We start from the raw sequence: 12,481 nt of genomic DNA, 5'->3' as shown, positions 1-12,481 counted from the left end.
TTTTCAGTGGTCCTAATGTTTTTCTTAGTTTTCTCTCCTATCTTGACAAATACATTGTATTCATTGTGCATTGTCTCAGAAAAATATGTATGCATATATGTCTTTTAGTTCGACTGCTCCTTGAGGTATGTGGTGGGCCTTACAGACTTCTGGCTTCTGATCTTGTTTCTAACAGTTACCAGAAACATTTTTCTTCTGGGATATCGGGGGCCGGGGTCCCTCCCTTTTCTCACCGAAGTGACTAAAGTAGAGACGGAGGGTACAAAAATGAACATAAATGTCGGCCTCCTCCTTTCTTTCTCTATTACCAGAGATTTAGACCCTGATGCCTGCACCCACCATTCGACAAAATAAATGAGAAATGGGTCCACTATCAGCAGTAACGATAATAAACTCCATTAACTGACTACTTACTACGTGCTGGACACCATGATGCATTTTATCCGTTATCTCCACGAGCCCCCAGCTGCTCCCCGAGGCACTGGGGCACACTGTGTGACTCTGCACCGAATATTCTGGTTCCCTCTCAGTGGGAGGGTTAGGAGCTAAGGAACTACCATATGCCTCACTTTGGCCCATGAAATGTGAGCACAAGCGACATGTGTCTCTTCTACGGGGAGGCTGTAAGAGCCAGTACCTGGTTCGCCATTTCTCTTTTCCCTCTGCTATGAGACCAGCAACATCTCAGCTAGGAGGTGCTCGCTCATCCCAAAGTGGAAACCACACTGGAGCCAAGACACAGACAACCCAAAAATGGAGCGGGAGAAGTAAGCCTTCGTTCCTGACAGTCGCTGAGAGTGTACGATGTTTTCTTTTCTTTTTTTTTTTTTTTAGATTTATTTACCTATTTCAGAGAGAGAGAGAGCACACAAGTGGGAGGAGCAGAGGGAGAGGGAGAGAGAGAATCGCAAGCAGACTCCGTGCTGAGCGCAGAGCCCGATGCGGGGCTCGATCTCACGACCCTGAGATCATGACCTGAGCCGAAACCACGAGTCAGATGCTCAACCGACTGCACCACCCAGGGCCCCTAGGTGCTTCTTATGCAGCATTGCCCTGCCTAACCTGACACAGGCACAGCCTTCCATACACATTTTACTGAAAAGAAAACTGAGGCTTGGGGTAAAGTCACTTCTAAGGTCAAAGTCCAGATTTGAACCCAGGTCCGTTGGACTCACAGCCAAATCCCTCAGCACCTCCACTCTGCGGCATTATCAGAAGTTTGAGAGACTATTTGCTTAGGCCTGGGCACCCCAGCATGGAGACTGAAGAGCAAAGGCCCTTGGAGTCAGAAAAAAAAAGATGAAAGATCCCTAAGTAAACCAAATCCCCGATTCCACTCGCTACATCGAGACAGAAGTATGTGTAGCGTGAAGTAAACTGGTTTCCAGTGAGGACGCCCCTGGTGGCAGAAGCAAACTTTGACCCAAGCCTCGAACTTGGCATTTGGGAAGCTTCCTCGGCATCTTCAGTGGCTTCGTGAAACCATCACCCCCTGGAGCTCCACTTCTCCCCTCGGGCTTTGCTCCCAGCGCCGGGTGCCCCTGAAGCTGCCCAGGGTGCCCCACGTCATGTGGTGCTGGGGCTTCACTCACCCAACGGGGCCTTCCCCGTTGACGCCCCGATCCATGTCAAATGCCAGGTCCTTCTGTATGGACTCCTCCTCCGACTTCCTGGCATGGAGGAAAGCACGGAGTGAGGAATGGGGGCAGGGGTGAGCGGAAGAGGAATTCTCCAGAAAGAGACCCAAACTTCTTCACCCAGAGGCATGGGAGGGAGACACTGAGGGGCTTTCCAGAGTCACCCCAAAGAGACCTTCCCCAGAGCCATGGCCAGAGGGCAGAGGAACTGCTCCCCAGAGAAACTGCAGACAGCCCCCCAAAAGCTCACCTCCCAGACATGCCCCCAGCCTGGGGGAGGGAAAGAGAGCAAACAGGGAGGGGATGCACTGGGAAGACCAAGTAGGAAGGCAGCCAGAAGTGAGCAGGAAGGAGAAACTGAGCACCCCCCCTTCTGCCATTCTAACCCCAGGGGACTGACCTGAAGGTGATGAGGTTGGTGTAGATGAGTGGGGGGCAAAAGAAGGCGAGGACCAGGGCCCAGATGGGAGTGGTGCTGTCCATCTCCCCCCACCACTTCTGTGTCAGCAGAGACTGTGGGGCGTGAGGAGGATTAGGAGCCTGAATCTCCCCCAGAGCCCCTTTCTAAAGACCCCAGGCAAGAACCGGGCCACAGCTGCAGCACACAGAGCAAGCGCTCAATATGGCAACCATGACTATTGGGGGTGGGGGCAAGGAGGTCAAAGGTGAGGATGACCTGTCCCAGGTCTTAGCTGGTAGAGTTAAATAGCCAACATTTCTTAACACAATATGCTAGCTACCAGGCTAAGCACTTTATGTAGATTAGCCCACTTAACCTTCACCACACTCCCAGAACAGATAATATTTTCTCCCTTTTCACAGACAGGGCACGGGGAGGTGAAGGAAGAGGCCCAAGCTGGAATTCATGAGTTTAACCAGTATTCAAAGCAAAGAGCTCTGGGTAATTACTTGAAATGCCAGCCAAATCATTCTGACGAGTGAGGATGGGACTTCCGGTTGGGGTAAGCGGACTTCCTGTACTGAGGGTGGGCCTTTCTGAGCCCCTATCAGGTTTTTTTATTTTTATTTTTTTAACTGAGCTTTACACCCAATGTGGGACTTGAGCCCTGAGATCAAGAGTCGCCCGCTGTAACTCACTGAGCCATTCAGGCATCACGCCCTTGTCAGATGTACGTTAATGATACTGAGAAAAGTTTTAAAATGTCAGGACGGACATGATGGGAGAGACGTGGGGCAAACAGGGCTTTCCGAAGGACAGGACTTCCTATGGGAAGGGTGGGCTTCCTAAGCCAGAGTTTGTCTATGCCCAAAACACTAGGTAATGTTCAGTGAGGTCATTCTAATTGTTGAGCTCTGGAACTGAGGACCCCTTAAGGAAGAGGGAAGGACTTCCCGTGGATGACGTAGGGCTTCCTTTGGGAGAAATGGGATTTCCTGTGGGAGAGGGGAGGACTTCCTGTGTGACCGATGGGACTTCCTAGAGCCACCAGGAATTTCTGTTCAGGAATAGAACTTTTTAGGAGGGTGGGCTTTGCTGTGGGAAGGTTGGCTTTCGTGTGGCAGGGGGTGGGGTGTCTTATGGGAAGCGCAGCCCTCCTGGGAGAGAATTTCTGGAGGACGGGGGGAGGGGGGGAGGCTGGCAGAGACCCTTCACTGCCCACCATGGCAGGGGCTGATCCTCCATACTTCCCAAAGTCCAGGTGGGAACTCTGTGCGATGTTGGCACCTCAGATGCTCACCTGTACCCCATCCTGGGCGAAGAAGGCACGGGCATCTGCCTGCATGGCGAGCTGGAGGCAGGTGGCGTCCCCCCAGAGCGGGCAGCGACGGAGTAGCAGGCGCGCGGCCCGTTCCTCGCTGCTGCGGTAGCACTCACCAAAAAGGTCTGGGGGCGGGAGATTTATGTGAGCGGAAAGAAAGGGAGTGAGGAGATGGTGTGAGGGGAAGATGAAGGGATTGAAGGGGAAGGTGCAGGGTCGGGAGAGGAGCAGAGGGGAGAGGCACAAACCCCTGCAGGGCAGATCCCTGTCCCCCACCCCCATGCACCCTTGCCTCACTCACCAACACCCAGACCCTCAAACTTGGCCGCCAGGTCCTTCCTCCGCGCCGCTTCCTCAGCCTCAGACTCCAGGCGCGCCAGCACTCGGAGCAGCAGACAGGCCCCGAGAGCCGAGGCCACAGCATTAGAGCCCTGCAGTGGCAGAGAGAAGGGTCATGGACAGAGTTCAGAGTGAGGTTCACAGAAGGGGGCGGGGAGGGGGGCAAGCCTGTGGTCAAGAGAAAGGGCCAGAACCAAAAGTCAGAAATTAACCAGGGTCATCAGAGGCCAAGGATGAGGTAATGTTTGTAGATGAATCTGGAAGAAGCTGGCGGTCATCAGGTGAAAATGTCAAAAGTCAGGTCGTTCAGGGACCAAGGGCTGGGTCAGAGTTAGAAGGACACCAGAGGTTACAGACAGGTCAAGAAGCTGGCGATGTCACCTAAAATGGCAGAGTAGAGCATTTCAAAACCCCGTCTCTCCACACAAGCAACAGATAAGCTGGCAAAAGCTGTCAGAGCCAACTTTCTCAGAGTTCTAGAACCGAATACAAAATTTACAACAAATAGGAAAAAGCTCAACAAAGAAAGAAAACACCATGTTTCAGTAAAAGAGCTCGTGACATTTGAACTACCACCGCCAATGCCCCAGCTCAAGGGCAGCCTGGAAGGCAACTGCCCACATTCCTGGTGCAAGCTATTGGTACCAGGGGGGCAATTCAAATCTTACTCTTAAATAACTGTGGTTGCGGGTGTGGACTTAGCTGTCCCTGAAGGAACAGCTCAAGGGCTTGCCTTTGTTTCACTGTTCTTGGGGCTTTCCCCAAGCAGAAATGGCTTCCCAGAAATGGCTTCCCTTAAGTTTGAAAACACTTAAAGGCAAATGTATTAGGCTCAGCTGCCTGAAGCAAAGAATAACAGTCAGGGTTAAGCAAAAACTGAATAGTTGGGGAGGGACGTGTCTGGGGAAGAAGATACTCCGAGGAATAAGGGCTTTGAAAAGCTCCTACATGTATCAGGGAAGAGAAGCCTACACGCATGACCAAAACCGGGTGCAGGCTCAGAAAAGACCAAAGAAAACCCTAAGCTTTCACCTCTTGCTGACCTTTTGCCTCAGCAAAACTAGGACGTGAAGGCTAAGGCAAAACTGTAAACAGTCTGCGTAAGTATTGAAATACAGCTCCAACACAGAGCCTGTCTGCAAGCCAGGAGCATTTTGCTCCCCTAACCCAGCCTGGGCGTTTAAGGAATTCTCTGATGAGTCACTAGCTGGCCACTAAGCTAACAGAACAGGGATTTCAGTGGCCACACGTGACAAAGAATACAGCCTTTACACAAATAGCTTAGGAAAGTTACTAAACAAAAACCACCACCAATAACCCACAATAAGCAACGACAAACCCTGGAGGAAGGAGGTAAGCTGGTTTCCAGAGCTGCCACATTATAATATTCAAACTGTCCAGTTTTCAACAAAAAACTAAGAGGCTTGCAAAGAAACAAGAAAGTATGGCACATTCCCAGGAAGAAAATAAATTAATAATAATAATAATAATAATAATAATAGAAAGAAAGAAAAAGAAAGAAAGAAAGAGGAAAGAAAGAAGAAAGAAAGAAAGAAAGAAAGAAAGAAAGAAAGAAAGAAAGAAAAAGAAAGAGGAAGGTAGGAAGAAGGGAGGGAGGGAAGGAAGGAAAGGAAAGGAGAAAAGAAAAGAAAAGAAAAGAAAAGGAAAGAAAAAGAAATCAATAGAAACTGTCCCTGTGGAAGCTCAGACATTAGACTTAACTACACAAAGACTTTAAATCGATTGCTTTAAATATGCTCAAAGAAAAAAAAAATGCTCAAAGAGCTAAAGGAAATCATGGACAAAAATGAAAGAAAGCCAGGAAAAGGATGTCTTAGTAAACAAAGAATAGGAATAAAGAGACAGAAATTATCAAAAAGGGACCTAACAGAAATTCTGGAACTAAAAAGTGCAATGAAATGAAATGAAAATTTCACTAGAAGGGCTCAACAGCAGCTTTGAGGAGGCAGAAGAAAGAATGCATGAACTAGAAGACAGATCAATTGAGATTACCTGGTTTTGAATGCAGAAACAAGAATAAAGAAAAATATGCAGACCCTAAGAGGCCTGTGGGGCACCATCAACCATACCAATATATGCACGATGGGAGCCCCAAAGGAAGAGGACACTGAGAAAGCGCTAGAAAAGGATATGTCAAGATTTGAAGAATATTTCAAGATACATATAAAGATATTTCGGGTTTAGGGGACTAAAACGTGCCAAATTTTGATGAAAGACATGAATCTGCATATCCAACAGCAAAGAAATTGAAGCAAGATGAATTCAAAGAGATTCACATTGAAAAACATTATAATCAAGTTGTCGAAAGCCAAAAAGAGAGACTCTTGAAATCAGCAAAAGAGAAGTTACTCATCATGCACAAGGAATCTCAATAAGATTAACATGTAGGATTAAATAACTATAATATATACAATTATAAAACTATAAAACCCTCAGAAGATAACATAGGAATAAAACTTGACGACCTTGGATTTTGTGATGGTTACTTAGACATGACACCAAAAGCAAAAACAAAGAAAAGCACAGACAAACTGGACTTGACCAAAATTTAAAACTTTTGTGAATCAAAGGGCACTATGAACTGAGTGAAAAGACAACCCACAGCAAGGGAGAAAAGATCCGCAAATCATATACCTCATAAGGGATTGCTATCCAGAGCATATCAAGAATTCATACAATTCAACCACAAAAAAAAAAAAAAAAAAAAAAAAAAAATTTAAAAATCGGCAAAGAGGGGCACCTAGGTGGCTCAGTTGGTTAAGCGTCTGTCTCTCGACTTCAGCTCAGGTTATGATCTCAGGGTCATGAGATCGAGCCCCGTGTTGGGCTCCATGCTGGGCGTGGAGCCTGCTTAAGATTTTCTCTCTCCCTCTCCCTCTCCCTCTGCTCTTCCCCACTCACTTACTCACTCTCTCAAAAAAAAAAAAAAAAAAGCAGGGGGGGGGGGCAAAGGACCTAAACAGACATTTCTCAAAAGATATACAGATGGTCAATAAGGACATGAGAGGGAACTCCTTATCACCAATCGTGAAGGAAACACAAATCAAAACCACATTAGGATGGCAATTATAAAAACAAACAGAAAATAACAAGTGTTGCTGGAGATGTGGAGAAAATGGTGCAGCCACCGTGGAAAACAGAACGGCAGTTCCTCAACTTAAACCTAAGATTGTTATACGATCCAGCAATTCCACTGCTCGATATGTACTCAAAACAATTGAAAGCAGGGACTCGAACAGATATTTGCACACCAATGTTCGTAGCACTATTATTCACAATAGCCAAAAAGTCAAAACAACCCATGGGACCATCAAGAGATGAATGGATAAACAAAACGTAGCGTATCGACACAACGGAACATCACCCAGTAACAAAATGGGATGAAGCACAGATAGGCGCCACAACTTGGGTGACCCACGAAAACACTATGCTAGGCAGAAGAAATCAAGTGCAGAGGGCCACATATGAGGCGATTCATTTCTATGAAACATCCAGAATAGGCAAGTCCACAGGGACGGAGAGCAGATTAGTCACTGCCAGGGGCTGGGGGAGGAGGGAATGGGGACTGAGTGCTAAATGGGTACGAGGTCTCCTTCTGGGATGATGAAAACGTTCTGGAACTCGACAGAGATTGCACAACACTGCGAGAGTGCTAAAGGTTACATCGTACAATTTTAAGTGATTTAAATGGTGAATTTTCTGTTATATGAATTTTATCTCAATAAAAATAATCTATATTTAACCCATGATTTGAGGGGCTAAAAAACCACCCAAGGCTGAAGAAGTCCTGTCAAGATATTTCTTTCTTTTCTTTTTTTCTTTTTTTTTTTTTTAAGATTTTCTTTATTTGTTTGAGAGGGAGAGAGAGAGCGCGCAAGAGCAGGGGGAGGGAGAGGCAGACTCCCTGCTGAGCAGGGAACCTGATACCAGCTGGATTCTAGGACGCTGGGATCGTGTCCTGAGCCAAACGCTGACGCTTAACCCACTGAGCCACCCACGCGCCCCCCTGTCTAGATAGTTCTATGGCATAAAAATAGGTTCTATCTTAGATCCTATTCAAATCCTATGACTTTTTTTCTTCTCAAACTTCCCAAATGTGTCCCAACACCTCCATCCCACCTGTTTTAGTCCAGGCCCCCATCTTGGCTGCCTGGAAGCCTCCAGATCTACCTTCTTGGCCGGTGTCCTTGCCTCCAGTGTACAAGTGTAACTACGTTTAAATGACTCCCCATCAGCTACCGGATTACGGCCAACTTCCTCATACAGGTAACCATTCCGAAAGAATAAGACGGATTCTCACTTATGAACAAGGGAAAATACGCCATATACATGGCTAACGGAAAACACAAGTTACGAGAACGGCATGATATTGGGGGGTGGGAAGGAGAAGCAGCAGGTGGAGACACAGGTCAGGAACGCAGGCCGGGCTGGGGGGTCGGAGTGACGTCAGAGATCAGGGACTCTTACTGCTCAGGCGCTGGGGTCCAGTAGGGATAAAGGACAGGGATATAGAAAAAGTAGAATCAGAGATCAAATCAGCGCTCACCATCTCCCAGAAGTACACGGCCATCTGAGCCCTGTTCAGCAGCAGCGCCCAGAGGAGCAGGTCGCTCCAGGGGGCCTGCCCGAGGACGGCGTCCAGCAGGAGATCGGAGTGCGCCCTGTCGGACAGCAGACCCACCTGCAGGCGAGGGCGGCGCGGTGAGGACTGGCCGCTACCCGACTCCGCCCCAGCCGCCAGCTCCACCCCCGTCCAGGCGCACACCCCCTTCCCGGGCCGCCCCCCAGATCCTTCAGGGCTTTCCCCCCAACCCCCACCCCCAGGCTCGCGGGCCCAGTCCTTACGCTCTCCCAGCAGCCTTGTCCCTGGTGGGGATCCCCGGCGCCCCCGGAGCTGTACCGCGGCGCGCACGTCTCCCCCAGCAGCATCCGCAGCACCTGCCCCACGTCAGGGGGTCGGGGCTCCGCAGATGACTTAGGGCCTGGGCTTTTGGTGCCTGCGCCGTGGGACGCCTGGTCCAAGAGGCTGCGGATGAGCGAGTTGGAGGGCGCTGCGCTGTAAAGCTGGGTCAGGCGCGTCGGGGTCAGGAAGTGGCCCACGCTGAGGCCATGGGAGATAAGCAGGCGCACGAACTCGGGCCGGTCATTCAGGAGGGCGTCCATGAGGGAGGCTTCCAGGTGGACGGACTGGCAGGGGTGCGATGGGCGGGGGAAAAGAGGAGCACACAGACCAGGTGAGGTCAGATGATAAGGACAAGAGATGGGGTACAGAGCTACGAGTGACGGATGGGTGGGTAGACGGATGGATGGATGGATGGATGGATGGATGGATGGATGGATGGATGAATGGATGGATGGATGGATGGGGAGAAGGGAAACGAGATGGGAACAGATGGACAAATAAGAGAATGCTGGACAGGCCACAATGGCAAACCAAGCCAGACGTGGAAGAAGTCAGGCGGGAAGGACAGTGCATCCCCCTTGTCAGGATCCACAGACCCCGGCCCTGCCCCCTCACCCGCCATTCAATGTCCCCCCGGAAGAGTTCACTCTGCGCAATGTCCACGCGGTTCCAAGCCACAGCCAAACGCAACTCGTCCAGGTAAGCTGAAGCTTCCGAGCTCCCACAAGCTGAAAGAGCGAGAGGGAAAGGGGGCGAGAAATCGGGGGCGGGGGTGGGGGTGGGAACTTCAGATGAATGTCTGTTTTGCTTCCATGGGAGATACGTGATACTTAAACCCCATATAAAGGGGGTGTTGCTGGGTAGCGTCTGGGGGCTGTAAGAAGTCAGGCTATTGAGAGCATAAGGTCGTTAAAATCGGGGGGCGCCTGGGTGGCGCAGTCATTAAGCGTCTGCCTTCAGCTCAGGGCGTGATCCTGGTGTTCTGGGATCGAGCCCCACATCGGGCTTTTCTGCTAGGAGCCTGCTTCTTCCTCTCCCACTCCCCCTGCTTGTGTTCCCTCTCTTGCTGGCTGTCTCTATCTCTGTCAAATAAATAAATACAATCTTTAAAAACAAAACAAAGCAACAACAACAACAAAAAAAAAAAAAAAAAACAAAGAAGAGCTCCCTGGGCGCGCCTGAGTGGCTCAGCTGGTTAAATGTCTGACTCTTGATCTCAGCTTATGTCATGATCTCAGGGTCATGAGTTCAGGTCCTGTGTTGGGCTCCACGCTGGGGAGCCTTCTTAATTAAAAAAAAAAAAAAAAAAAAGAGCTCCCATATATTGGCCCATCCCTGGAGACCAGGCACTGTTCATGAGCTGTCCCTGAGACTCCCAACACTCCTGTAAGACATTATCTCCACTTCTCAGAGAAAGAAACGAAGGCTCAGAGTGGGGGAAAGTCTCTTTCTCAAGGTCACACGGGGGGGAGGGGCCAGACTGGTATTCCAATTCAGCTTCATCTGACTCCAAAGTCAAAAGTAACTGCTCTTTCCGCCACACCACAGAACATGATGGATATAATTGGGGTGGGGACCTGGGGCTGAGAACGAATTATAAATTGACACTATGCCTCTTGGGAGTTTTTACCTAAGTGGGTGTTTTCCCTGTAAAACTTCTGACACCAAAGAATGACCCTCCCCATCCTCACCCCCACAGAGTTTCAGGAATCCTCCTTACCATTTATTTATCCTACCTCCCCAGCTCACTAAGTCCAGATTCTACTAGCTCTTCAAGACCCATTTAAATAGCACCAAATCCTTGTCTCTTTACTGACAGCAGTTTCCCCCTCCACGCTTTGGTCTTCAGTTGCACTTAAGGTTGTATCCAAAAAAACTCTGGTAAGGGGGCGCCTGGGTGGCACAGTTGTTAGGCGTCTGCCTTTGGCTCAGGGCATGATCCCAGCGTTCTGGGATCGAGCCCCACATCAGGCTCCTCTGCTAGGAGCCTGCTTCTTCCTCTCCCACTCCCCCTGCTTGTGTTCCCTCTCTCGCTGGCTGTCTCTGTCAAATAAATAAAATAAAATCTTAAAAAACAAAAAACAAAAAACTCTGGTAGGATCTGGGCTCCTTCAGAGCAAGAAATGGGTCTGCTGGGGTGCCTGGGTGGCTCAACCTTAAGTGTCTGCCTTCAGCTCAGGTCATGATCCCAGGGTCCTGGGTTCGAGGTCTGTATCGGCTCCCTGCTCGGCAGGAAGACTGCTTCTCCCTCTCACACTCCCCTTGCTTGTGTTCCCTCTCTCGCTGTCTCTCTCTGTCAAATAAATAAATAAAATCTTTAAAAAAAAAAAAGGGTCTGCTTTAGTTTCTGGAGCCAAGGATGATGTTTGTTGAATGAATAAATGATCCCCATCCCCAGCCTCTACCAGGTGGCCATTCGGATCCCTACCTTGGTTTTCATCATCTATTCCTGTAGTAAAATATCAGGAGTTCCTCAATGGGAGACAGTGCTCTGGTTCATCTCTGACTCCCCTGCCCCTCAGTGCTTAAAACATACTGGAGCCACGTAGGAAAGGAAGAAAGGGCGAGTGGGTGGATAGATGGAAGGATGGATGGATGGATCAAAGATGGAAGGATGGATGGATGGATCAAAGATGGAAGGATGGAAGGATGGATGGATGGATGGATCAAAGATGGAAGGATGGAAGGATGGATGGATGGATGGATCAAAGATGGAAGGATGGAAGGATGGATGGATGGATGGATGGATGGATCAAAGATGGAAGGATGGAAGAATGAGTGGATGGAACTGTCAATGCATATGTGGATGGACAGGTAGAAGGATGGGTAGAAGGCAAGGTGGATGATGATTGGATGAATGGAAGAATGAAGGATGAATGGAATGGTGGGTAGATGGAAAGATCAATGTACAGATGGGTGGATGCATGAATCCAACAGAAAGAAAACAATGTTGGAACATAATGAAAGGATCTTGGGAAAACTGTCCAAACAGCACCATGCAAAGCCCCAAGAAACTCTGCCAAGGGGAATAAGAAAATGGAAAGAGATAAAAAGGAGCCCAACTTTAGATTAGAGAGGATGGATAAAGTGCCCAGACCAGGAAAGGTGTCCAAAGTTGAGCTGAGAGGGGAGGAGAATTTGGGGGCCCAGGGCTTACCCTTGACAAGGGCCTTCAAAACAATGGTCTCAAATTCCTCAGGGCCATCCTCAGATGAATAGACTGTCAGCAACTCCTTCCGGGTCATGATCCTCTCCACCTGCAGAAAACCGCATTCCCCAATCCCCGGCCACCTGTGCTCTGTCCATAGAGTCACAGGAGACCATTCCCGCCAGGACCTAGTAGTCTACGTGGCCAGCACCCTCTACTCCCAGAACCTAGGAGTCTGGGCCCCCAGGCCTCTCCTGCCTCAAATCCATGAGTCTGGGCTTCCATTCTCCTCTTCCCTGCTATCCAGGACTCCAAGTCCTCAGCACCCTCGTCTCTCAAGATCCAGCGACCCGGGTCCCCAGCTCCCTCCCATCTCAGGATTCAGAGTTGGGCCCCCAATGTCATACCTGGGCCTGCAGGACCTCAGGGTCCCCTTTGGGGAAGAAACGCTTAATCCGATCCCGGGCTTCGCCTCGCCTGCTCCCCCCTCTCCCTGGAGCCAGGGTGTCTTCCAGGATCTCTGCCAGGCAGTCTGCGGCTCCCCCAGACCCGGCCACCAGGAGGCAGGGGAGCTGAGCCTGGGTGGCATTCTCTATCCGCTACAGGATAAAGGGGACAGTCAGATGAGGGAAGGCAGGGATCATCCCACCCAGAGTCCGGATCCCCAGCCCTCTCCTCCCCTGAGAGTCAGGAGCCAGGAGTCAGGGCCCCC

General features: G+C 49.7%; 1 protein-coding gene across 2 annotated transcripts in view; it reads right to left on the bottom strand.

Annotated features, from left to right (window-relative positions):
* TRPM4 (transient receptor potential cation channel subfamily M member 4) overlaps positions 1–12,481 on the bottom strand; it is a 35,452-nt gene that overhangs the window by 14,038 nt on the left and 8,933 nt on the right. The window contains exons 8-16 of one of the 2 annotated variants that reach the window (XM_026481856.4): positions 12,177–12,368; positions 11,779–11,878; positions 9,237–9,349; positions 8,564–8,905; positions 8,265–8,399; positions 3,660–3,789; positions 3,338–3,483; positions 2,038–2,150; positions 1,593–1,670 (exon numbers count right to left, since the gene is read on the bottom strand). In XM_026481856.4, the coding sequence (XP_026337641.1) occupies positions 1,593–1,670; positions 2,038–2,150; positions 3,338–3,483; positions 3,660–3,789; positions 8,265–8,399; positions 8,564–8,905; positions 9,237–9,349; positions 11,779–11,878; positions 12,177–12,368 (1,349 nt within the window). Of the gene's footprint in view, positions 1–1,592; positions 1,671–2,037; positions 2,151–3,337; positions 3,484–3,659; positions 3,790–8,264; positions 8,400–8,563; positions 8,906–9,236; positions 9,350–11,778; positions 11,879–12,176; positions 12,369–12,481 lie in introns of those variants that run through there. The other variant, XM_048224015.2, reaches the window with a different exon arrangement.

The sequence above is a fragment of the Ursus arctos genome, unplaced genomic scaffold (assembly GCF_023065955.2).
Source record: "Ursus arctos isolate Adak ecotype North America unplaced genomic scaffold, UrsArc2.0 scaffold_19, whole genome shotgun sequence".
NCBI classification, from domain to species: Eukaryota; Metazoa; Chordata; class Mammalia; order Carnivora; family Ursidae; genus Ursus; species Ursus arctos.
Note: the sequence above shows the minus strand (reverse complement) of the source record. Positions and strands in the feature narration are given on the sequence as shown.